Below are 23,911 nucleotides of genomic sequence, written 5' to 3'. Positions count from 1 at the left end.
TTCCTGGGAATGCTATTTTAGCCAGGTAGAGAAAAACTGGAGGCTCAGGCTGAGCAAAAGCAACGCCGGAAGTCTATTTTGTCCTCCACCTTGCTTGAAATGTTCGTTCATGTAAAGGTGGGAGTGTCAAGCAACAGACACGACCCAGAGACGTTCTACCTGGAAATCATGAGCTCAGGCCGACGCACCAAGTCCTTGATGCCTAATTCCAGTCTGAAATTTTACTGACTAGCTAGCTAACCAAGTTTAGCAAATTGTCAGAAGGAGCTCGCTCACTGAACTGTTACTCGTAATCGATGCCGAGGGCCTCGTTTCACTGAGAAAGGACGATGGGAAAGGGTGAGGAGGGTGAGAAAGTGAAAGGAAAGCGAGAGAGGTGGGGAAGGGGATAGATGCGAGCCGACCGCCAGGGTCCAGCTGGGAGGGGGTCGGGGGTCGGGGGGCCCTCAGGAGCCCCCTGGGGACCCAGCCTCGGGCGCGGCGCGTGTGCTTGCGGGAGGGGCGCCCGGCGGCCGCCGGCGACCAATCCGGGAGGGCGTCCGGGGAGGGGCGGGGCTTGCCGGCTCGGGCGCCGCGAGTCCTCCTTTTTGCACACACACGAATACAAAGAGCCATACGACCTTCGGGTATCCTTTTTCCATTTTTTTCCCTCCTTAATCTTGTGTGTGTTTTCAAAATTTTTAAAAATAGAGATCTGTGGCAGTGCTGGGGTGAGGAAACTGTTGCTAAGGGGAATTTGCGCTTTCCCCCATTTCTTTTTCTGTCTCTCTTCCTCTTTCTTTTTTCCTGGTCAAGGTTTTAAATATACCAAGAAGTTGAGAAGCCGGATGGCCGTGTACAACTATTTCCAGCCAAATTTATAGAGATTTTTTTTTTCTTTTTGTTATCACATTTTAAAAACTGGTAAATTTTTATGGTCGAGGTATTTAAAAAATTCAGCCGCTTGGGGAGTATAGATTTTTTTTTTTTAAGGCGGGGTGAAGGGATAATGTAAATTTCTGCCACGAGCAACGTCAAGGGCAACGTCGAAAGAAGCGGAGAATTGAGACTCCCTCACAAAGCTGTTTGCGTGCGTTTTACACACCCTCCCCCAGAACCAAAACCAAGTGGCTTTAATGTGGCAATTGTCCAAGGCCAATAGGTTAAAAATGTTTGGATATTATAATTGAGACACTCATCTCCCCGGGGAGGGGGGCAAAACCCTTCTTACAAATGTGTCTTACATTTTCATGAAGACATTGTGTGTGTGTGTTTGTGTGTGTGTTTTGAAGCAAATGATTTCATAAAGATTTATCTTGGGGTTTGTGCTTTGTGTATATGTACAGTATGTGTATATGTGCCATATCAGATTTTGTTTTCAAAAGAGATTACCTTTGATTTTATGTGTGCAAAGTAGCCCTTATTAGGATGTGATTTTTTTTTCTGTTGTGTTCCCAAATGTGATCCAAACAGGATTTCGTGTGCAAATTAGAGCTTAGAAGAAATCCTATGCTTAGCATACTTAGGCACTTTCATTTTATGTGCATTTACTGTATTTTTCTACTCCTCTTTTAAAGTATCAGATTAGTGAATAATTAAATAATTGCCAGGGAGTATATAGTCCATGTGGCAAATGAGAGTAGGCAATTTACTGAATCTGTGGTTCAAAGCCTTCTTTAGTGACTGTTTTGCCTTAAGTGGTTTTGCTTTTTATTGTCTCACGTTCTTAAATGTACAGCTGTGTATATTTTGGCCTTCATGTGTGGTTTGGTTGGTGTGTTCAGAGGGGAAGTTCTCTCTTGGCTTTTTGACAAAATGGTCGTTTATAGGTTGGGATTTGTTCGAAAAGCTCCACAGCTGGCAAAGTGTCAGGAAAATAATCCAGTCAAGTCCAATTCTCAAAAACCGTTCATGGTGGTTGTGATGGGGGAGGGGCGAAGAGGAGGCAAAGGCAAATAATACATAGGAGGGGGATAAGAAATGCATTGTGGTTATCGTGTTGCATTTTTGGATTGAGTAGCCTTCTCCCCAGGTCTAAGAGTCAAGAGAAAAGAGTAAAAGAATCAGAGGACAAAACAGGCTCAGAGCAAAGCCTGTTATGTGAGCCATAGTCTCACTTCATTCTGTTACTGAACCACTGTCTCCTATTAGGAGTCATATGGAAAATATATTCAAATCTGTTTCACAGATTGGAGTGAAAGCATAGGAAGTGTATGGGGTGATGAGGGAGAAACTGGAATGTCACCAGTGAAGTAGCAACCAGGATATAAAAAAGGATCTACTGTAGAGTTCAAATTTAATTACAACAAAGCCTCTGTAGGATGATGGTAATACATTTCCATTCCTCAGCCAGCGCCCTACTCAGTTTCAAGTAGTATTTAGGACGCCTCAACAACAGCTTTAAGATTATTTGTCCAGGTCTTGAAATTCATTATAATGAAAGTGGCCCTCTGTGGGCTCTCTGGGCTTCTTACCTGTACTGGGTGTATTTTTATTTCCTGACAGTGCAAGTCAGATCAGTACTTAATAAATACTGTCTCAAATATGGATCATTCCACAAGTTTAGACCTGCATGCGTATCTTTGAAATCTAGTCAGATTCCAATGACTTTGTGATGGCGGCAGCGCTGGGAATTTTTAATGGAGTTTTGTTCTAATTCTTTTCCACATCACTGCAGGTCATCACTCTTCAGCTTCTCGGGAGAGAGCGCTCGTCCCAGAGAGGTACACAACCCAAGCCTCTGACTTGCTAAGCTATTTGATTTTTCCTAGGAATCTAGACTCATGTCCAGTGTCCTTGCTTTGAGTCCCACGAACATATCGTTGGCTTTGTCTTCCTACCAAAGCACAGCTAAACTCGGTTGACTGGGAATCGCGGGGCTCCTAGAGATTAAAACTTTGAACTAAGGGGAACTGCCACTTTGCTAGTGGTATCTGAAAGACCCGTAACCATGGCCGACAGAAATTTTAAGCCTTCTACCACCAAATGTATGAGACCTATTTGTGGCACTGAATTTATAATCGTGTACACGCAGCTTTGTAAGCATCAAAGAACTAACCCGAGTAAACAAAACAAAATAAGCTAAAAATGGCGCCTGACGGCCTTGAAAAAGCCTCGCAGTCGTGTCCCTCCCTGAGGTGGCCCCTCCCCTCCCTGGCTCGTTGAGTGATTGCGGATTGCAGCCAATAACGTCCCTTGCCCTGCTCCCCTCATCGTCCAATCGCCAATCACCGGGAGCCAGGGACAGGCGGGGCGGTGCCTCCCCGCGTGCGCGCGCTGGCGGGGTACACGGGCCGGCGCCGCCGTCTTCTTTGCGAGGCTGCGCGCTCGTGTAGGCGCCGCTGAGTCAGCTGGAGCGGCGGCGCCGGGCACACGCGGTGGAACACCCGGGACGGAGCACCTGTAGGGCTGCCAGAGCCGGACCGCAGCGGGAAGTTCCCGGCGGCTCTCAGCCCAAGTCCGCAGAGCTTTTGTGGCCACGGAGTCTACCCACGGTGACCCGGCGAGATCCCCGACCGCGCCTCGGGCCACGGGGCTGTTTGCCGCTACACCCCTTTCCCCCGGAACCCCCAGGGCACTCTGCGGTGGGGCTCAGGGGCGAGTCGCCCTGACCCGTGCGGCCTGACCCGAGGGCAGTGCTCGAGCTCTCTTCTCCCAGTGTCAGAAATGGTTCTGCTGTCTCTGGTGCCCACCTTGTCATCTCTGACTAATATTTAATCAACATTTACCGAGGGCTCAGGGCACGTGATGTAGCTTTAGGAGCTAGCTTTTCATCTTTCTCAGTTGATCCAGAAATGCAGGACTTGTCCTTTATGTCAGGTACATTTCTATGAAAATCTTAAACCAATCTTAGCAAGTTGCATTTTAACAAATGTAAATTAAAAAGACGGCTACACTAGGCTAAAAACTCTTAAACCACTATACAAGTATACTTGAAATCTTCGGATTAGTGGAGGTCTTTTTTTGGGATCTCATTCTCCTCTTAGATCTACATCTCTCTCTCTCTCTTTTTTTAACCCCTGAAAATGAGGTCTTAGATTTTCTCTGCAGAGCAGTAGATGGGTCGATCTTTCAAAATGTAGGAAAATAATATTTTCTGGTATTTGCTTACTTGCTCTGGTGTGATAAAGGGGCTCTTTCTTGATAGAAACAGGTGAGCCATATTGCACCTCCAAGTGGAGGAGCAGGGCTGACCAGCACGGCTCGAGCTTTAAGTGGCCATTTTCCTCTCTTTATTTCTTAAAATGAAAATTATGGTATGAATTGCTGTGCTTTCAGTAATCACATTTAAGGAAGTCCATTGCTAGCGTGACCCTGAATGAGCCAAGGGCCCATTACAAAGACATATATCATCAGAGTGATACCATATCATACACATCTATTAAATAGTGAGGAAACTTTTATTTTTCATAGTTTGGAGGTGAACTCAGTCATGCAAAAAATTCTAAGCTCAGAATGGGTTGAAAGCAAGCAAGGGAGCTGCCAAGAGGATGATATATTTAGTTCTAACACAAATACATGTGACTTGGGAGGAAAGGCGTAGTTAAGATTATGGACAGTCTCACCCTGAACTGTCTGAAGAAGATGACTTTTCTTTCTTTTTTATCTAAATATTTATTTTTTTTAAAGATTTTATTTATTTATTTGACAGAGAGAGACACAGCGAGAAAGGGAATACAAGCAGTGGGAGAGGGAGAAGCAGGCTTCCGGCTGAGCAGGGAGCCCGATATGGGGCTGGATCCCAGGACCCTGGGATCATGACCTGAGCCGAAGGCAGACACTTAACGACTGAGCCATCCAGGCGCCCCTTTATCTAAATATTTATGAAGAAAATACCAAAATTACCGAAAAGTACATTTTCCGGGCCCCTTTCACATGTGTTAAAATTAGACACTGAATGAAGCCCAAATATATATTTTATGGAAACTTAAGTTTGACAGCTCCTGTCATTTTGTGCTGGCAACTCATCAAAAGATTAGAGATCTTTTTCTTAACACTGAATTCTAAAAGTTGATAGCATTTTGCAAATGGCCTGTATATTATTCTGTGGCGGTCAACCTTAGTTTATTCCTTTTTTTTTTTCTTTCTGGAATGAAAATATGAATTATTGGCTTGAAAATAAATTAGCAATCTGAAATTGCAAAAGTTGACCATATTAAAATGTTTAATAATGATGGTTTATATACTGCCCAGATAATTTACTTCAGTTAACCATTGCTTTGCCAAACATTCCATGGATTGCTTCATGGGTTATTGAATTAAAGTTACACATTTTGAGAAGTAAAATAAAGATATTAGAATAAAGTTTATGCACCTTAATAATGTTGGCAGGGTTAAATGGGCTCTAGAACCGTAAGCCAGTGCTGGAAAAAAGCAAGAATAATTAATTATGTTAGTTTGGGAGCGTTAGAAAAGGATTTAACAGGTTGTAACAACAAATAATGCAGCACTGTTTATAATAAAGTTCTGTTATCAATCTGGATTATTCATACTGAGGAAAGTCTGCCTCTAAGTAAAAAGAGAGTCTCAATAGTATATCTCTTTGTCTTCCTATCTCCACCTCAAAGAATTTTTGCCCTGTATTCATTTTTTCTTCTCTACAGTTTCAGGGAAAAGTTACCATTCCTTCCTTCTCACATTGGGAGGATCCTTCCTAGAAGAAAACTTAAATTCTTTTCTAATATCTTCATCCTTTACTTTCTCACGGCCTTCTTTCTTTCTTTCAAGTCTTGTTCTTTTTTTTTTTTTAAGTAGGCTGCACACCCAACCTGGGGCTTGAACTCATGACCCTGAGATCAAGAGTCACGTGCTCTACTGAGTGAGCCAGCCAGGTACCCTTGGTAGTTCTATTTTTGAGGAATCTCCATACGGTTTTCCAGAGTGGCTGCACCAATTTGCATTCCGAACAACAGTGCACAGGGTTTCTTTTTCTCCACATCCTCACCAACACTTGTTGTTTCTTGTGTTTTTGATTTTAGCCATTCTGAGAGGTGTGAGGTGATAGCTCATTGTGGTTTTGATTTGCATTTCCCTGATGATGAGTGATGTTGAGCATCTTTTCATGTGTCTGTTGGTCATCCCTATGGCCATCTTCTTTGGAGAAATGTCTCTTCATGTCTTCTGCCCATATTTAAATTGGATTATTTGTTTTTTTGTGTGTTGAGTTGTATAAGTTCTTTATATTTTGGATATTTATTGGATATGTTATTTGCAAATATCTTCTCTCATTCAGTAGGTTGTCTTAGTTTTGTTGACTGTTTCCTATGCTGTACAGAACTTTTTTGTTTTGATGTAGTCCCGATAGTTTTGTTGTTGTTTGTTTGTTTTTTAGAGAGGAAGGGGGGAGGGGCAAAGGAAGAGAATTTTAAGCAGGCTCTACGCCCAGTGCAAAGCCTGAAGAAGGGTTCAATCTCATTACCCTGAGATCATGACCTGAGCCGAAATAAGAGTCGGACGCTTAACCGACTGAGCCACTTAGGCGCTCCCCAGTAGTTTATTTTTGCTTTTGTTTCCCTTGCCTCAGGAGATATATCTAGAAAAATGTTGCTGTGGCTAATGTCACAGAAATCACTGACCTTTTTCCTTCTGCTTTGTAAGTGTAGTAAAGCTCTAGAGCCTCTTCTGACTTCCTTGTTATTTCCTTCCTTTCATAACTAAACTCTAGAAGACTTGACTTCATGTCTTGTTTGCATTTTCTCTCCATCAATTCCTCTTTCATCTACTGCATAGTATTACTTTCACTGAAAAATTACCTCTCTGATCATGACCAATGACCATCACAGACAAATAAAATGTATCTCCTTAATTTTCATCTTTTTTAGCCATTCTGCTGCACCTGTCACAGTTGATTAGATCCACGTTCTTGAAATTCTTTCTACTTTGGCTTTCATAACACTCTTTTTCTCCCACCTCACTGACCATTCTTCTCTTTTAATGAAGCCTCTTGCACAGAGTGGCTTTAAGCGCTGTCCTTGGCCTTTGCATTTCACACTTTATCCTTACTCCTGGGAGAGTGCATTCACTCTCTCAGGTTCAACTGCAACCCTCCTGCTAAAGATTCTAAATCTGCGTTCCAGCTCTGACCTTCCTCTGGGTTTTTTTTTTAGGTCCTAGTCAGTTGCTATCAGGACATCCATTTAACGATGTTGTTATCAGTTTGAAATTTAACTTGTTAAGTAAATACACATCTGGGGTGCCTGGCTGGCTCAGTTGGTAGATTATGTGACTCTTGATCTCCGGGTGGTGAGTACAAGCCCCAAGTTGGGCATAGAGCTCCCTAAAATATAATAAATAGGGGCGCCTTGGGGCGCCTGGGTGGCTCAGTCATTAAGCGTCTGCCTTCAGCTCAGGTCCTGATCCCAGGGTCCTGGGATCGAGTCCCGCGTCAGGCTCCCTGCTCCACGGGAAGCCTGTTTCTCCCTCTCCCTCTCCCCCTGCTTGTGATCCTGCTCTCACTGTGTCTCTCTGTCAAATAAATAAATAAAATCTTTAAAAAAAAAAAGGGGGGGGGGCACCTGGGTGGCTTAGTCGTTAAGCGTCTGCCTTTGGCTCAGGTCATGGTCCCGGGGTCCTGGGATCAAGCCCTGCATCAGGCTCCCTGCTCCGCGGGAGGCCTGCTTCTCCCTCTCCCACTCCCCCTGCTTGTGTTCTCTCTCTCGCTGAGTCTCTCTCTGTCAAATAAATAAATAAATAAAATCTTAAAAGAAAAAAATACATACGTACATACACATCTTCCCTAACATGGTGGTGCTTCCTCTCAATGTCCTCATTTCCTTTTTTTTTTTTTTAGAATTTATTTATTTGAGAGAGAGAGTGTGTGTGCACATGTGCACATGTCAGCAGGGGGTGGGCGGGAGGGGGAGAGGGAGAGAATCTCAGGCGAGTTCCCCACTGAGCACAGAACCCGATGTGGGGGCAATCCCACAACCCATGAGGTCATGACCTGAGCCGAAACCAAGAACCGGGCGCCCAACCAACTAGGCCACCTCAACTTTCTCATTTCTATCATTCTGTCAATGGTACCATCTGCTGACCCTCAGGTTGATAAATCTTAGCCAATATTTCTGTCCCCCATATTTATTAAGTAAAGAAATATTATCAGGTCTTCCTTCAGGATGTTGAAACTTCATATCCACAACCCTCATTCTCAACTCACTTCAGGATTGAAGAGTCTGCTAATAATCTCTAACTCTTCCACTAGGTATCTAAGACAGGGGTCAGCAAATTGCAGCCCATAGGCTGGCTGGCCTGCCATCTGTTTTTGTATGGCCCGTGACCTAAGACTGGCTTTTATATTTCTTAATGTAAGTGTTAAATATAATATCTGATGACATTTCTCTGTCCATAAATAAAGTTTTATTGGAACACAGTTGTGCTCATTATGTATTGTCATGTTTATGTATTGTCCGTGGCTGTTTTGTGCTACAATGGCAGAGCTGAGTAGTTGTGACAGCAGCCACATGACTTGCAAAGCCAGAATTACTTACTGTCTGGTCCTTTATGTAAAGGAAAAGGTTTGCTGACCCCTACACTAGAAGTTTCCTTAACATGGTTTTCAAAGTCCTATGTCAGCTTTCCATACCTTTGCTCTGACCTCGCACATGCACCTTGTAAATTCCTGTAATGTTTGTTTTTCCTTTCATCTCTCACGTCTTCTTTCCACCCTACCAATTCCTTCTGTACATTGCCCAAGGCTCAGTTGGAGGTTTTTCTTCTGTAAGACCCCTTTCTCATATGATTTCATTCTATTATCTTTCCATTATTTTAAACTATCGCCTCAAGAATTTTTGTCTGCACCATATTTTTAGGCACTTGTATTTTGCTTTGTTCCTTAAACATTCCATTCTCACATATGCTATAAGCTCCTTGCATGTAGGGACTTTGTCTTCCCTTCATTTGAGTACTTAGCGGTGGCAATCCATTTTGGTGACTCATCCTTCAGCATGGCCTTGCATACAGAGAATTTTTAGAAACTTTTTTTTTCAACTTGTTTTTTTTTCTCTAGTGGGGATGTATGTAGCTAATGAAATTTGTGCTTTGTTTTATTTTTAATCCAACTTATCCAGCATTTAAGTTGTTATCTGGTTATTAAATATTATAATGTGAAAGATTCCTTTATTACCTGCTGACTCTCCTTTCTTTCCTTGTCCTTTCATTTCAATGTCTTAGAGCTTAAGTGGATATAGGAGCCAGTACAATTAAGTCAGCAGGAATGTCCACAGAAACCAAATAAGAGTTATTTGAATACCCATTGTGCTACACTGCACTGTACCAGATTTATATAGACAGGTTAATTAAAAAAAAAAAAACACCAATTGTTGCTCTGAATGTGACGTTCTAAAATGGACATAGTTAGAGGCACCTGAGTGGCTCAGTCAGTTAAGTGTCTGTTGATTTCAGCTCGGGTCATGATCTCAGGGTTGTGAGATTGAGCCCCGAGTCGGGCTCTGTGCTGGGCATGGAGCCTGCTTAAGATTTTCTCCCTCTCTCTCTGCCCCTCCCCCCTCAAAAAATAATAATAATTAAAAATAAATAAAATGGACATAGTTAGGGTTTTTTTTAAGCTTTATTTATTTGAGAGAGAGTGTGTGTGTGAGAGAGAGCACGAGCAGGGGAGGGGGCAGAGAAGAGGGAGAAACAGACTCCTTGCTGAGCAGGGAGCCCCACTCCGGGTTTGATCCCAGGACCCTGAGATCATGACCTGAGCCGAAGGCAGATGCTTAACCGACTGAGCCACCCAGGCACCCCAGACGTAGTTAGGTTAATACACAAAGTAGAAAAGCAGAAAGAAATTGAGGAACAAAATTATAGAGACGGTAGAATCATGATTTAGGGTGGGGGGAGGGGCAAAGGGAGAGGGAGAGAGATAATCTTAAACAGGCTCCACACCCAGCACAGAGCCCGATGTAGGGCTCAATCTCGAACCCTGAGATCATGACCTGAACCAAAATCAAGAGTCAGACTCTTAACTGACTGAGCCATTCAGGCACCCCTAATCATGATTTTTTATGTCAACACAAATATGAAAATATATTTATCATTAAAAGCTAGCAGAGTTGTATATTATCCCCAGTCTAAAGCCAGTTCATGAGAGTAATAAATTGCAAATACTCTGGGTTTTTTGTTTTAAAGATTTTATTTATTTGACAGAGAGAGACACAGCAAGAGAGGGAACACAAGCAGGGGGGGTGGGAGAGGGAACACTGAGCAGGGAGCCCGATGCGGGGCTTGATCCCAGGACCCTGGGATCATGACCTGAGCCAAAGAAGGCAGACGCTTAGCGATTGAGCCACCCAGGCACCCCTGCAAATACTCTGTTTTCTCAATAACTTGTCTAATGTATATCATAGAAGCTTTTATATGTATACATGCCTCTTTGTAGACTTGAATTTATTGTGTCTTAGAAATTTGTTATTAAATTTAGCGGGAAGTCCCCCAAGTTCCATTTCAAGCCATTGCATTTTTTTCAAGATTGGGAAATCAGGATGGGGTTCCAGGATGGGAACACAAAATATTTCAGGAATAATCGTATCATCCAGCTGCTATTTGCGGAGCGCTGACCATGTGCCAGCACTCTGTAGGTGCCTTACATACATTATGTATGTATAATCATCACAAAAATACTCCAAGTAGGCAGACAGAAGAGCACTGGGGCTCAGAAAAGGGAATCATTTTTCCAAGTTCACACAGCTGTTAAGTAGTGCAGCAGGATGAGAAATACACACACACACACACACACATATTTTAAATTTCCAGTTCAGTGCTGTTTTGGAATGATGACCTGGGAATGACCATTCAAGGGGGAAGGAAGGGCTCGAGGCAGGCACAGCACTGGCAGGGGTTAAGGCCTCTTGCAAGAAAGAGTAAGTGTTGGGGGCAAGAACGTAGCCATTGTCATTTTGGTACCAGAAGGGGTACCCACCCAGTGTGCCAACCTGATGCATCTTAGTTTCTGATTTTACATATACTGAACCCAACTGGCAACCATTTGTATCTTATCTTCTACATAACTGTCTTTTTCTCACAATAGCCACGGTTCAGATTAAACTCCTTGCATGATGTTGGCTAAAAACCCTGCAAGAACAGTGAAGGCCCGGGGCGCCTGGGTGGCTCAGTCGTTAAGCATCTGCCTTCGGCTCAGGTCATGATCCCAGGGTCCTGGGATCGAGCCCCACATCAGGCTCCCTGCTCCGTGGGGAGCCTGCTTCTCCCTCTCCCACTCCCCCTGCTTCTGTTCCCTCTCTCGCTGTGTCTCTGTCAAATAAATAAATAAAATCTTTAAATAATAATAAAAAAAGAACAGTGAAGGCCCTTATTTAGGAAGGGAAAGGTTATATAAATGATTCATCCATAAACTGACACAGGACTTGCTTAGTGCTTTCCTCTAACCTTTAGTTTTAGGTTAAGCTGTGCCTTCCAGTGACTCTAATGACAGAGAAGCTGCAGATGGATTTGAGTGAAGTTCTTATAAGTAGAATACCTGGCACAGAAAACGTTTTGTTTTGTTTTGTTTTATACACACACACACACACACACACACACACACACACATACATACATACATATATATATTAGAAAGAGCAAATCAAAGACTATTCTTTATTAACCAAATGTAATGAAAATGCATTGTCAGATTTATGTTTTAGTACCGCAGAGGCATCGATATTACCTGTTTCTGAAATGAGATTGCTGATTCAAAAAAGCCCCCAAATCTCAATATATAGAAAATTCTCTTACCCACCTCCTCTTTTTTTTTTTTTTTAAAGATTTTATTTATTTGACAGAGAGAGACACAGTGAGAGAGGGAACACAAGCAGGGGGAGTGGGAGAGGGAGAAGCAGGCTTTCCGCTGAGCAGGGAGCCCGACGCGGGGCTCGATCCCAGGACCCCGGGATCATGACCTGAGCCAAAGGCAGACGCTTAACTGACTGAGCCACCCAGGCGCCCCTCCTCCTCTTTTTTTTAATTGTGATGTTATGATATAATTTACAGGGTAAGATGGAAATGTATCTCTTGTGGAAACTCTAAACATAAGATTCTGTCACTTAGGGGGCTTCAGGCAGAGGATTCTTTTTTCTATAATCAAGTATTTAGCAAAGACAACATGAAGCTCCTTGGACTGTTCTCAGTCGTACAATCCAACCCTCCCTTACCTTTTTTCTTTTCCTTCTAGAGTAGTTTAGTTGCTTACCTACGGTGATTCAAAAGTGAGGCAGTTTGGTTTATCATTGATATTCTGGTTTCCTCTTCAATGGGGCTGGTCATGTGGGCAAAGTGGCAGCACTGAGCTATTTAAGCATGCCTTTTGAGCTTTGCCCCTCCCTCAAGGAGTTTGAGAAGTGGAGATGAGGGGCCTCAGAGGTGATTTCTCTCGGGGCTACCAGCTGTAGGATTCAGAACAGCTGGATTCCTCTTCAGAGGCTGGACGCCCAGATGCACAACTGTGAGAGCCAGGGGGCTGTGCGGCCGGGGTCACCGCAGCTTGATTCTCTGATACAGCTTTCCCCTTCCTTTCCCTGCCCCACCCCAAAGCGTCAGTGATATAATAGTGTGAGGTTGGTGACATGTTGAGGCCTGTCGGCATATTCCTTACTTAGGAGTCTTACTCTGAATGCATCTGTAAGAAAATTATAGGGAGGGTAGAATCGTGATTCTTTATGTCAACAAAAAGTGGTTATCAGTTAAAAAAATAAACACTAGATTGAAAGTAGCAATAACTGGATTCCGCCGTCTCCCTCTGACCTTGAAAAAGATCTATAACTCGTCAGCATGTCTCTTCGGTGGACCTGGGGTAATATGTGTTTCCTAGAGTTTCTGTGTGGTTGAGATAACCTGCGGGAAGTGTTCTGAACTCCTTAAGGAATGATGTCAAGGAGACAAAAGGCAATGACTGTTATTACTGCAAAGATAGTGAGGAGGCAAAGACAGATCTGCATTTTCTTCCTTAATCTTCTCATCTTTCCAGATGCTTGTGGGTCCTTTTGAGTCCCCCTCTCTGTTCCTCAGGTTGGAGTGGCGGGGGGTTCCATGCTTGGGTGCAGGAAGAATGCCTTCTACCCCCTGACACTGTCTTCAGCAGGAAGGCCTGTGTAGGCACCACCCTCTGGGTCAGGGGTGAGTGGGACCCCAGCGCCCTGGGAGAGCACGGGATCTGCAGATAGAAGAAGGCATCTCTCCTCTGCAGGCCCAGGCTAGGCAGCCATGGACGGTGTGCTCCTGCACGGCTTGCCTACTCCTCCTTCACACAGCCCACTGCCTGGTGGCCAGGCTCCTCTGGTCGCCCTCCATGACACAGGGAAGTGAATCCAAAGAGGCCAGTGCTTCCTACCCGCCTTGAGTCGGGCCGACTGGGGACACCTTTCGGAGCAGTCCGGCAGTGTGAGCCCAGTTGTTCCTGTGGCCATCAGCCATGTCCTTCAGCGCCACCATCCTCTTCTCCCCTCCCGGTGGCAGCGAGACCAGATGCTGCTGCTGCGCCTGCAAAAGCGAGACCAGTGCGAGCAGCACGGGCTCCCAGGGCGGGAACCCTCCTGCCAGCACCCCCATCACGGTGACCGGACATGGCCTGGCCGTTCAGAGTTCAGAGCAGCTCCTGCACATTATCTACCAGCGGGTGGAAAAGGCCGTGGGCCTGGCCGAGGCCGCTCTGGGGCTCGCCCGGGCCAACAACGAATTGCTCAAACGTCTCCAGGAGGAGGTGGGTGAGCTGAGGCAAGGGAAAGCCTCGGCCCCGGATGAAGACGGGGACGGCCGGGCGCACGGCTCCCCGCCCGAGGAGCAGGGGCCTCTCAAGGAGAGCCCTGGGGAGGCCTGCAAGGCGGCGGCCGCGGCGGAAGAGGAGTGTGACAGCGTGGGCAGCGGCATGCAGGTGGTGATTGAGGAGCTGTGGCAGGTGGGAGCCGCCTCGGCCGTGGGGCCCGGGCCCTTGGGCTTCCCGGCGGCGCAGAGAGACGCGCGGCTCCCGGGGTGCGCCCTGGCGGCCGGCGAGGCGGCCCCGCTGCTCAATCCCGTGAGTATGGCCGCAGAGCAGGACCCGAGTGCCGTGGGGTGGCTCCCGTGGGCTTTTCCGGGCCTGTCCCTCTTCCTTCTCCCTCCCTCTGGTTCCTTTCCAGCCTTCAGCCTTGCTTTTTGGTGTTCCTTGTGCGGAAACAGGACCGCACCAGGCGTCCTTTGCCGGCAGGGATAGGCAGCCCTCGCCCGCTTTGCCCGCTTTCCCCTGAACCGCAGCCTCCGTGGCAGGAGCTCGGGTCTGGTGTGCGGGGTGCCGGCCGTGGCCGCCCCCCCCCCCCCCAGGAGCTCTGCGTGCCACCTTCCCGTCCGCAGCTGGCTCCGCTGCTCCGGGGGCTCTGCTTCTCCCAGCTAGGAGGCCTGCGGTGCACAGACGGCTCATTCATATTTTATCACGGGCCCTCCGCCTGCCAAGAGCAATTCAGTACAGAGAGAGATGGGAATGTGGGGGGGAGAGAGACAGAGGTGGAGAGAGAGGGAGAGCCGGAGAGGGACAGAGGGAGGGGCGGGGAGGGAGGAGACGGAAGGAAGGAGAGAGCGAGAGGCCAAAGGGAACGGAAAGACAGGTGTAGGGAGGGAAGGAGGCAGGTGGAGATGAAGGGTTGAGGAAGGAGGAAAAGTGAAAAGAGAGCATAGAGGAAAGGCGAATCTAAATGGCAAGAGACTCCACGCGCGCAAGAGAACGTGAGGGAAGGTGGGAAGGAGGTAGAGGGAAGGGAAAAACGTGAGGACAAGAAGTGGACGGCTGGGAGTTCCTGGGAAGAGAGACACGTCGGGAGAAGGAGGGAAGCAAGCACGCCTATTTTGTGAGCAGGAAAAGACACAGAAGTACACTGTGCTATTTCAGTTTCTTTACTGCTCAGGGCCATCTGAGCAGGAAAACCCTGGCTGAGTGGAGTAAAAACTGCAGAGCGTGGCACATGGAAGTACGGAAAGGAGATGGAGCAACTAGGGAGATCATAGAGATGGGAAAGTAACAGATGTGTCACCACTTGAGAGACAGTGGGAGGTCTGTCAGCTCTCCTCCCCCATGCTCTCCCCCCCCCCTCACTTTCCTCCTCCCTCCACAGGCACAAGGCCCAGACACCCAGGAAAGAGAAAAGGAGCAGAACACACAGGGGAGATGGGAGGGAGGAAACTCCCAGCCCATCTGCTAGATCTGAGAAATGAATGTAGAAACCCCCTGTCCCCTTCCAGTGTCACGCTGCAGCTGGTCACTGCTCCCTGAAGGCCTAGCCATGTGGTGGGTGGTGGCCACTGCCGCTTGCCCCACTCTGCCCAGCCAGGACTCTGGGGGGTGGGGGGGGAGGGTTTGGGGCTGCCGGGAGGTGGGAGGAGGGGGGCGGCGGGCAGTACCAGGTACCAGGCCAGGCAATGCCCTGAGCTTTGGTTCTGTCAGGCAGGGAAGCCTTCCAAGCCGACAGGATGGAATTAGATTTCACAGCGTAGAAAGCAGCTCACAGGTCTATAAATCTCAGCCTCCTCCCCCGCTTCTGTGTTTTTTTTTCCCCCTTCTTTCCCTGTTTTGTTTTCTTGGCTGCAGAAACCCCCCCTCCTTTCTTCCCTCTCTGTCTCCTTCCTCCCTCCTTCCTTTCCCTGCCCCGTATGTCCTTGAATGAGGGCACAGGCAGCAAGTGGATGTCAGGACAGTGACAGTAGGATGCGGCCAGGACAGAATCAAGGTGAGGGCACAGAGAGGTCCTGCGAAGGGAATGGGGTGGGGTGGGGTGAGGCAGTTGGTGCCAGCCTCTCTAGAAATTTCTGACTTTATATCTCCCTTCTTTGCTCCCATTTTTCTCCTGTTTGTTGTTACCATTTTATTTTCTTGTTCCTTCTCTTGCTTGGTGTTCCTTTCTTACCATCACTTCCTCCCCCAATCCCTTTTAGACAAAATACTTGCCTGGCTAGTGTTCTTATACCCAAGAGCAAATCACAGATGATTCCTCACAAATAGAGCGTCAAAACAATCCTTGTCCTTGTAATCAGTCCTGTGGGTAACGATTCAACCCGAGAGGCCCTGTATATCCAAGAAGTATTTGCCAACACTCCCGTAGGAGTCCCAGAGAAACAAGCTATTGACCATTAAGACTGTGCTGGATTCCCCCTGCTTTCTACTCTCTGTTCACTATCCTTGGCCAAAGAATGATGGTTGACCAGGTTCCCCTAAGCCTGGATGGCTAATAGGCTATTCTTTTTTATGTTCTTAGCTGGTGGATGATTATGTGGCCTCTGAGGGTGCAGTACAGCGGGTGCTGGTCCCTGCTTATGCCAAGCAGCTCTCACCAGCCACACAACTGGCTATCCAGCGGGCAACCTCAGAGACAGGGCCAGAAAATGGAAGCAAGCTGCCACCACCCCGCCCCGAGGACATGCTCAGTGCTGCTGCTGTGCTGGATGGTGCCTTGGAAGAGTCAGGCCCCGGGGGAACAGGGGAGCTGAGACACTCTCTAGGGTTTACCGCTTCCCCATGCAGGACCAGAGGGAGTGGGCAGAAGAACTCCAGGCGCAAGCGGGATCTGGTACTCTCCGTGAGTGAGCTCAATTCTATACATTTTTCTTCAGTCTGGAGAGAGAAGTGAAGAATGAAGTGTGGGTTGATTTTAAACATCCCATATTGAATGAATGGTATCCTGAATCCTACTGGAATGGGAGGGGCAAGAAGGAGACAGATTGGTCCATAGCCCTAGGGATAGGCAGACCCCCTGCTAATTGGGGAACTTTTTAAAGGCTTTTCCAAATAGATTGAAATCTTCTGTTTAAAGAAAAGAGAATTGTATCATATCTTCTCCCCGTGAGCTAATAGTCCTGATGGGAAGATCTTTAAGGGATTGATCAGACTGACCACTGAAGGATAGCACTGGGGTAGCCTGCAGATGACCAGTGTTCAGGGTAAGCAGCAAGGGGCCCCTTGGCAGAATGGCCAAGGTATGCTGAGGTAGTCCCAAACTCCAGAGGCGCAGAGGGCCCCTAGACACTCAGCTCAGTTATAAAGGTTTGGCGAGCCTAGGGATTCTAAGAGCTCTTGGCAGGGAAGGTACTGGGCTGAACCAGTTCTGCCTGAAACTTGGAGTGGCTTGGAGCCTCAGGAGCATCCCTAAACATCCTCCAGTGCACAGGGCAGCCGCCCACAATGATTCGACCTAAAACGTCCATAGTGCCAGGGTTGAGAAACCCTGCTCTAGGGTGACCATAATCCTTTGGATCACCTCTGTGTCCCCAAACATCTTTCTGATAACCGTCGGGGTGTTCTTTGGCTAGATCCTGTTCATATGGACTGTAAGGCATTTCCCTTCTCTGGCTCATGGCTGGTAGAGTCACTGGAGAGTTCTGGATAGGAAGGGAGCTCACCATTCACACCCACCCAAAATCTCGTCACAGTCTAGCCCTTTTCCTCTTGTCACAGTCTTAGTAAAGGTTGAAGCCTGCCAGGTACCGTGCGTACCTCCTTCATCTTCACTGGAGATTCTTCTTTCATTACTTCTTGCTTCTTTTTCCCTTTTCTAAGGGCTCCTGACTCTTACCCTCCCTTTCATTTGATTTGTTTTTACATTGAAGGGTTCTTTCCTTCCCTGGGAAGGAAGACACCATTCATAATCAGAATCAACTGGTTTCTAACCTTCATTTTCAATTTTGGTTATATTCAGGGATAGCTCACTTATCAAAAACGGAATGGATTTAGTTTTTCTGTCAGAAACTTCTGGCCCAAGAGGGCCACTCTCACTGCCAGTGACAGAAATGGAGGCATATACTTAGAAATGCACTGCAAGGGATTTCCCAAAACTTCATAATGTTTAAATCATGAATAAATGTGTGATAATTACAATTTGCATAAAAATGGGACTTTTGACCACTCCCTGTTCTTCTGCCTACGGCCTCCAGTGAGAGGTCTGGGGTTGAGGCCTGGCTGCTGCCTGCCCTTTGGAGAGCCTGGTGGAACTGAGGACCTTACAGGAGGACAGTGGGCTCACCCCTCCTGCTCTCTGTTGCAGTTGCTTGAAAAGGCTCTGAGGACCAGTCAGGGAATTTTGCTGCCCATCACAGAGGAAGGTTTCAGATGTTCTTGTGCCAGACTGTGGTTTCGAGGGAGACGGTTAGCTGCAGGCCTTTAGCTCTGGGAAGGAATCAGAGAGGCATCCCTCCAGTCTGCTCAGGCCGCTGTGGATTGCTGCTGGGGATCCAGAAAGGGGAACCACTGATTTCTTGGAATGCGGCTGATCCCAGCCACCCCTTGGGGAAATGTATTTATTTTTAGCTCACTCAGGAGGTGGGTGAGCCAGCAGCCTTTACAGTCTTAACACTTATTATTGTCTTAGAGTATTTTCCCTTTCCACTTCAAGCCTGGTTTGATTTTTATCAGCTGATTTCTTCCAAGCCACTTGAATTGGAAGCGGTGCAACTCCTCTTTTTTCTCTTTCTTTCTTTCTTTTCTTTCTTTCTTCCACTTTTTTTTTTTTTTTTCCAACACTTTCAGATTCTTTCTGAAGCATTCACCCATCCCTTGTGATTCCTTAAATTGGGACTTCTAAGAGGTAAAATAACGATATCAAATATGAAGCTAATTTCGTAACAGTCCTTTTTATAGAGTGGAGACCCTAACCATAAAAAGTTGACAGTACTTTCCTAAACTGATATGGTCAGTCAGTCATAGAGGCAGAAGGGTAAATTGGGGATTTCTCAATTGAAGCTGAAGTCCTGAGATCAGGATATGAGTCCATCGGTTTGGGACTGGGAATTTCCACTGACTGAGGGAGCTTGGGATGAAAATACCATCAGAAACACCGGAACTAAATTTAATCGGAAGAAATGTAAAATCCTGCATCAAAGTTTAAAAAACAAAACAGTTGCAGAATGGCCGAGATAGTAATCCGTATGAAAAATGGACTTGAGTTGACTGTAAGCTCACTAGGAATGACAACTGTGACCTTAGGAATAGGGGTGGGGTTGCTAAGAAAGGTAATACCATCTTGGGTTTCATTCCTAGAAGTGTAGCGTGCCACTCGGGGAAGTAATGCTCCCTTCGGCCAGGTCTCCACTGATGCATTAGATTCAGTTCCCACTGCCACGTTGTCCAAGGGACACTGGCAAGCCAGGGAGCCTGATGGTTTCAAGAGGCGTCTGTCTGGAAATTGTGTCATAAGGAATGGTTGAAGGACTTGGGGATATTTAGACTGGATAGAAGACTTAGAAAATACATGAGAGTCTTCAAAGATTTTAGGTGCTGTTAGGGGCAAAACTGGCCAGATTTTGGAGTCTAAGGCAACACTTTTTAACAATCAACAGTAAAAAAGCTGACTCGAAAAAGAGTAGTGAGAACCCATTCTTAAAGGTATGTGAGCAAAGCTGAAAACCTGTTGAATGTTGTGAAAAGGAGGTTGAGTGATAGCGTCTTCAAGGTCCTTTGCATTTCACATTTCTGTTATTTTAGGTTTGTGTTTTTCAGACCATGCTGTGTGTACCCTTGAGATTTGTGGTAATGTGCAAAGGAATATACTTAGGACATTTTCCTGGGTCATCAATTTTACTAGGAGATTAAGAAGACATTTTTTAAAAAATTTATTTTATTTAAATTCAATTAATTAACATATAGTGTAGTGTTAGTTTCAGAGGTAGAGTTCAGTGACTCATCAGTTGCATATAACAGCCAGTGCTCATTACAAGAAGACATTTTTAGATTAAAAGAAATACAGATATATTGTAAAGAGTAGCGGCCCTCAAGAAATGTCCACTTGCAGTAGTCCTGGTGTATATTTGCTCTCTCCTGGCTATTAGGAAGGAGTATGTTTGTGAAAATGTCTGAGACCTTCTGCCCTAGTGATCATATTCCCTAGAAAAAGAAGTAAGACCAGGGATGATCCTGGAGTCTCCATACAAATTAAATGAAAAGGACCACAAAAGGGAGGACATTCAAAATACTGACTTGGATAAGCTCTCTGGCTAAGAAGGGGCATGAACAGAGATGGTGCCCAGACTATGGGAAGGATTCAGGCAGAGAACCCCATAGGGACAATGCTTAGGGAATAGAGGAGGGTGTTATCATATCCACTCCCGGCTTGAATCTGTTTTTGTTTTTTTCCCCTAGAAATTGGTCCACAATGTGCATAACCACATCACCAATGACAAGAGATTCAATGGGTCTGAAAGGTATGATCCTCTTGAGGGAAAAGAATCACAAGGTACTCTGCCAACGAGAGGGAAGCACAGGGCTTCTCCAATACAATAATGAGGCTAAGGCTTTGCCCTCACCATTGTCCCTTGCCTCCTGTCCTTGGCCACGGGGGAGTTTGCCACAAAGTTGATTCGTGCCAGGAATCTCTGTCTGGCTTTTAATATGCTGACTGCCTTGTTCATGATCTTCTTTGTGGCAGCATCAAGTCCTCTTGGAATATTTCAGTAGTGAAGTTCCTTCTGGAAAAGCTCAAGCAGGAGCTGGTGACCAGTCCCCACAATTACACTGATAAGGAGCTGAAAGGTGAGAAAAACGGAATTAACTTCCATCTCATTCTTTTTCCACTCGCTGTTCTTGGTCAGAGAAGAGGCATAATGGAGATGATTTAGGTGGTTTTGAAAATAGTGGACTTAAAAATTTTTTTTGGCTATTCTCACATCTTCGCAGGATTGTTTCTTTTTCTTTTCTTTCTTTCTTTCTTTCTTTCTTTCTTTCTTTCTTTCTTTCTTTCTTTCTTTCTTTCTTTCGGGGGATTTGAGCGGGGGTTGGGGGGGGGGGGGAGGGAGAGAATCCCAAACAGACTCTGCGCTGAGCACGGAGCCCAACACAGCTTGATCCCAGGACCCCGAGAGCACGACCCAAGCTGAAATCAAGTCAGAAGGTCAACCGACTGAGCCACCCAAGCACCCCTTCTTTTTTTTTTAAAGATTTATTTATTCTAGAGAAAGAGAGAGTGTAAGTGAGGGCAGGGGCAGAGGGAGAGAGAAAATCTCAAGCAAACTCCCTGCTGAGCATAGAGCTGACTCAGGGCTCAATCTCAAGACCCTGAGATCATGACCTGAGCCGAAATCGCTCAACCAACTGAGCCACCCAGGCGCCCCAGGATTGTTTCTAATTGCCTTTTTTTTAATTCCCCTATCCCACTTGAAATGAAAATGGGAGAAGGAAAGGGCTAACACCAGCAGGCATGATGTTTCCGCAGGGCCTGAATCTAGGGTGTTAGGAAAAGGAAGTCAGAATCCAGGCCTGCCCTTTTGTCCCTAAATATTACCTCCTGGGTTTTCTACTTTCCTTACTCTTCTATTATTTGCCCATAGCTAACCCTGAAGCATTAAGAAAGCTTCTGCTGAAAACGCGCTGGTAATCCACTACCAGCAGAGTAGAATGGGAGTGGGTTTAATGGAGCCCAGGTCCGGGGAGGGAGCTACAGAAGCTTGGACTTGTTGTGTGCCAGTGGGAGATATGGGGGGAGTCAGTCTGGACAGGGAGGTGAGCAAAGAGAGCCAAACCAAAGAGGAGTAAATAGATGCTTATGGGTCTGTGAGAAAGCCCACCATCTAGAGTGATGCTCACCTCCCAGCCAGTAGTGTTAGGGCAGAAAAAAAGGGCTGAGCACCTGCTCTCTGCCCCCTCCCTTTTCCCTCCTCAGGAGCCTGTGTAGCCTACTTCCTCACTAAGAGGCGTGAGTACCGCAACTCCCTGAACCCCTTTAAAGGCCTGAAGGAAAAAGAGGAGAAGAAGCTTCGAAGTCGCCGATACCGGGTAGGTTTCTAGGCCTTCCTTTCAAGATGCTAAACACTAAACCCTACTAAGCTCCAGTGGGAAGGGCCAGTGGACGTGGCATCTGAGAATAGGGCTGAGAGCCAGGAATGTTGGCAGATAGAGGAGGAGGAGCGGGAGCCGGTTCTAAGATGACTTGGGGGCTAGGTTCTCTCAGACACAGATTTTACACAGCCTTCTTCCTACGAGAACCTGCTCCCCAAATCTAATGCATAGTTTGTTTCTCTTCCTATCTCTGCCCTGGGCCCCTACCTTAGCTTTTTGCCAACCGATCCAGCATCATGAGGCATTTTGGACCTGAGGACCAACGCCTGTGGAAGGATGTGACAGAAGAGCTGATGTCAGATGAAGAGGACAGTCTTAATGAGCCAGGTGTCTGGGTGGCCCGGCCTCCCCGGTTCCGGGCCCAGCGCCTCACAGAGCTCTGCTACCACCTGGATGCCAACTCTAAGCATGGCACTAAAGCCAACCGTGTGTATGGGCCTCCCTCAGACCGATTACCTTCTGCTGAGGCCCAGCTCCTTCCACCAGAACTTTATAATCCTAATTTTCAAGAAGAGGAAGACGAGGGAGGTGATGAGAATGGACCTGTCTCTCCATCCTTTGACCAACCCCACAAAACCTGCTGTCCTGACTTGAACTCATTCATTGAAATCAAGGTGGAAAAGGATGAATGAAATCTATAACCAAGAATAACTCTGGCATCTGCCACTCCCCATGTCCCAGGGATGGGTGGCCATGGGGCTTCCCAGATTAACAAGGTGTCCTCTGCAGTCTGAGAAAGCAAATCTGTCTCTCTTCTTACCACAGTCCCCAACGGAAGTGGAAGCTGGCAGCTGTGGTGGGGTAAAAAGACTTACCTAGAAGGGGGACCTCCCCGGCTCCCTGTGAATGGCAAGCCAGAAAATGCTTATTTCTAAGCATAAATAGTGCCTCGGGGCGCCTGGGCTGAGGAAAGGAGGAGGATGGGTCTAAGAAACATGAGGCCTTTGTGACATATGCCCCAGTCTCAGAGTTGGTTTTTTTCTGGTTTCACGCAAAGCCCTGGGGAAGCAGCCCTGGTTGCACCTTCTGCTTCACCCTGACTGCTGGTCTGGCTCTGCAGTGGCCGCCCCACAGGACCAGTCCAGGGTCCTACTGCCCCCTGGTGGGCAGTTTCAGTCATGGGCTTGCGTCTTCTGAGCAGAGCACCGCTCCATTATTTGGGAATTGGGATACAGATATAATAGCTATTGTTTATTGAATTATGTAAGGCAGATTTTATTATTCCCATCTAACACATGAAGAAATTAAAGCTTAAAGAGTTCCCATGTCTCACTGGCAGCTGCTGTCCCACTGTGTGACCCAGCAGTATATGGGGCTTTGTAGCTATTTCTTAGTCCTGTCAGCCAAGCTGTATTTGGAGGAAGGGGTGTGTGTGTGTGTGTGTGTGTGTGTGTGTGCGCGCGTGCGCACGCGGGTGCACACACTCACGCACATGCACCCACACACACTTGCATACAAACTTTGTGCCTGATGAATGGGTTGTGAATTAAAAACGGCTTTCTGTTCAGTCATACAACAAATACTAACTACTTACTAGGTGTCAGGTACTGTGTTAGGTGCTGTGGGTACACTGTTGATCAGGTGAGGTGCTGATTAGAGGTTTGGTTATCTAATCAGGAAGCCAAGCAGTTAAGTCGACAGTGAACAGAACTGCCGTGGGGGTGATGATGGGGGGGGTGTAAGGTGCCTCGGCAGCAGACAGCAGGGGTGGCTGACCTACTCTGGTGGTCTGGAAAGGCTTCTCAGACAGTGGTGCTTAAACTGGTACCTGAAAGATGGGGAGGCGTTAACCAGAAGGGAAGGGGAGGCCGGGAGTGTTCCAAACAAGGGAATAGCAAGGACGAAAGTCCAGAGGCAAGAGAGAGCACAGAGGAGTTGCCATCCTCCTGCAGAACAGTTTGAGGAAGGGATGGTGCGGAGAGAAGCTGGAGAGACACCGAGACCTCGTCAAGTATCTTAAATAATAGAGACTCTAGTTCGAAGGCAGTGAGAAATCGTTCAAAGGCGGTGAGCAGGGAAATGAGGTCATCAGTTTTGTGTTTGAGAAGAATCGCTTGCCCTTGGTATGAGATGGACGGCAGGGAGAAAGCCAGGCCGGGGTGGGGGGGGTACTTCTGCAGTGGCCCAGGAGAGAAGAGACAGCTGGACAGAAAA

At 46.8% G+C, this 23,911-nt stretch overlaps 1 protein-coding gene across 1 annotated transcript; it reads left to right on the top strand.

Moving 5' to 3' along the window:
* The first annotated feature begins 598 nt into the window (after positions 1–598).
* Positions 599–22,558, top strand: CUNH14orf93 (chromosome unknown C14orf93 homolog). Its single transcript, XM_032404736.1, has 7 exons — positions 599–626; positions 12,944–13,987; positions 16,194–16,514; positions 20,066–20,127; positions 20,352–20,455; positions 21,582–21,694; positions 21,970–22,558. The coding sequence occupies exons 2-7, from the start codon at positions 13,388–13,390 to the stop codon at positions 22,387–22,389; spliced, it is 1,620 nt and encodes a 539-aa protein (XP_032260627.1). The 5' UTR covers positions 599–626; positions 12,944–13,387; the 3' UTR covers positions 22,390–22,558.
* The last annotated feature ends 1,353 nt before the right edge of the window (positions 22,559–23,911 follow it).

This window comes from Phoca vitulina, unplaced genomic scaffold (assembly GCF_004348235.1).
Source record: "Phoca vitulina isolate PV1807 unplaced genomic scaffold, GSC_HSeal_1.0 scaffold7, whole genome shotgun sequence".
In the NCBI taxonomy this organism is placed as follows: Eukaryota; Metazoa; Chordata; class Mammalia; order Carnivora; family Phocidae; genus Phoca; species Phoca vitulina.
This window is presented reverse-complemented; position numbering and strand designations above follow the sequence as displayed.

Coding starts and splice junctions, on each gene's coding strand:
- CUNH14orf93 (XM_032404736.1), top strand. CDS start 13,388: ATGTCCTTCAGCGCCACCATCCTCTTCTCCCCTCCCGGTGGCAGCGAG. Junction 20,128..20,351: donor AGATTCAATGGGTCTGAAAG/GTATGATCCTCT, acceptor TCTTTGTGGCAG/CATCAAGTCCTCTTGGAATA. Junction 20,456..21,581: donor CACTGATAAGGAGCTGAAAG/GTGAGAAAAACG, acceptor TTCCCTCCTCAG/GAGCCTGTGTAGCCTACTTC.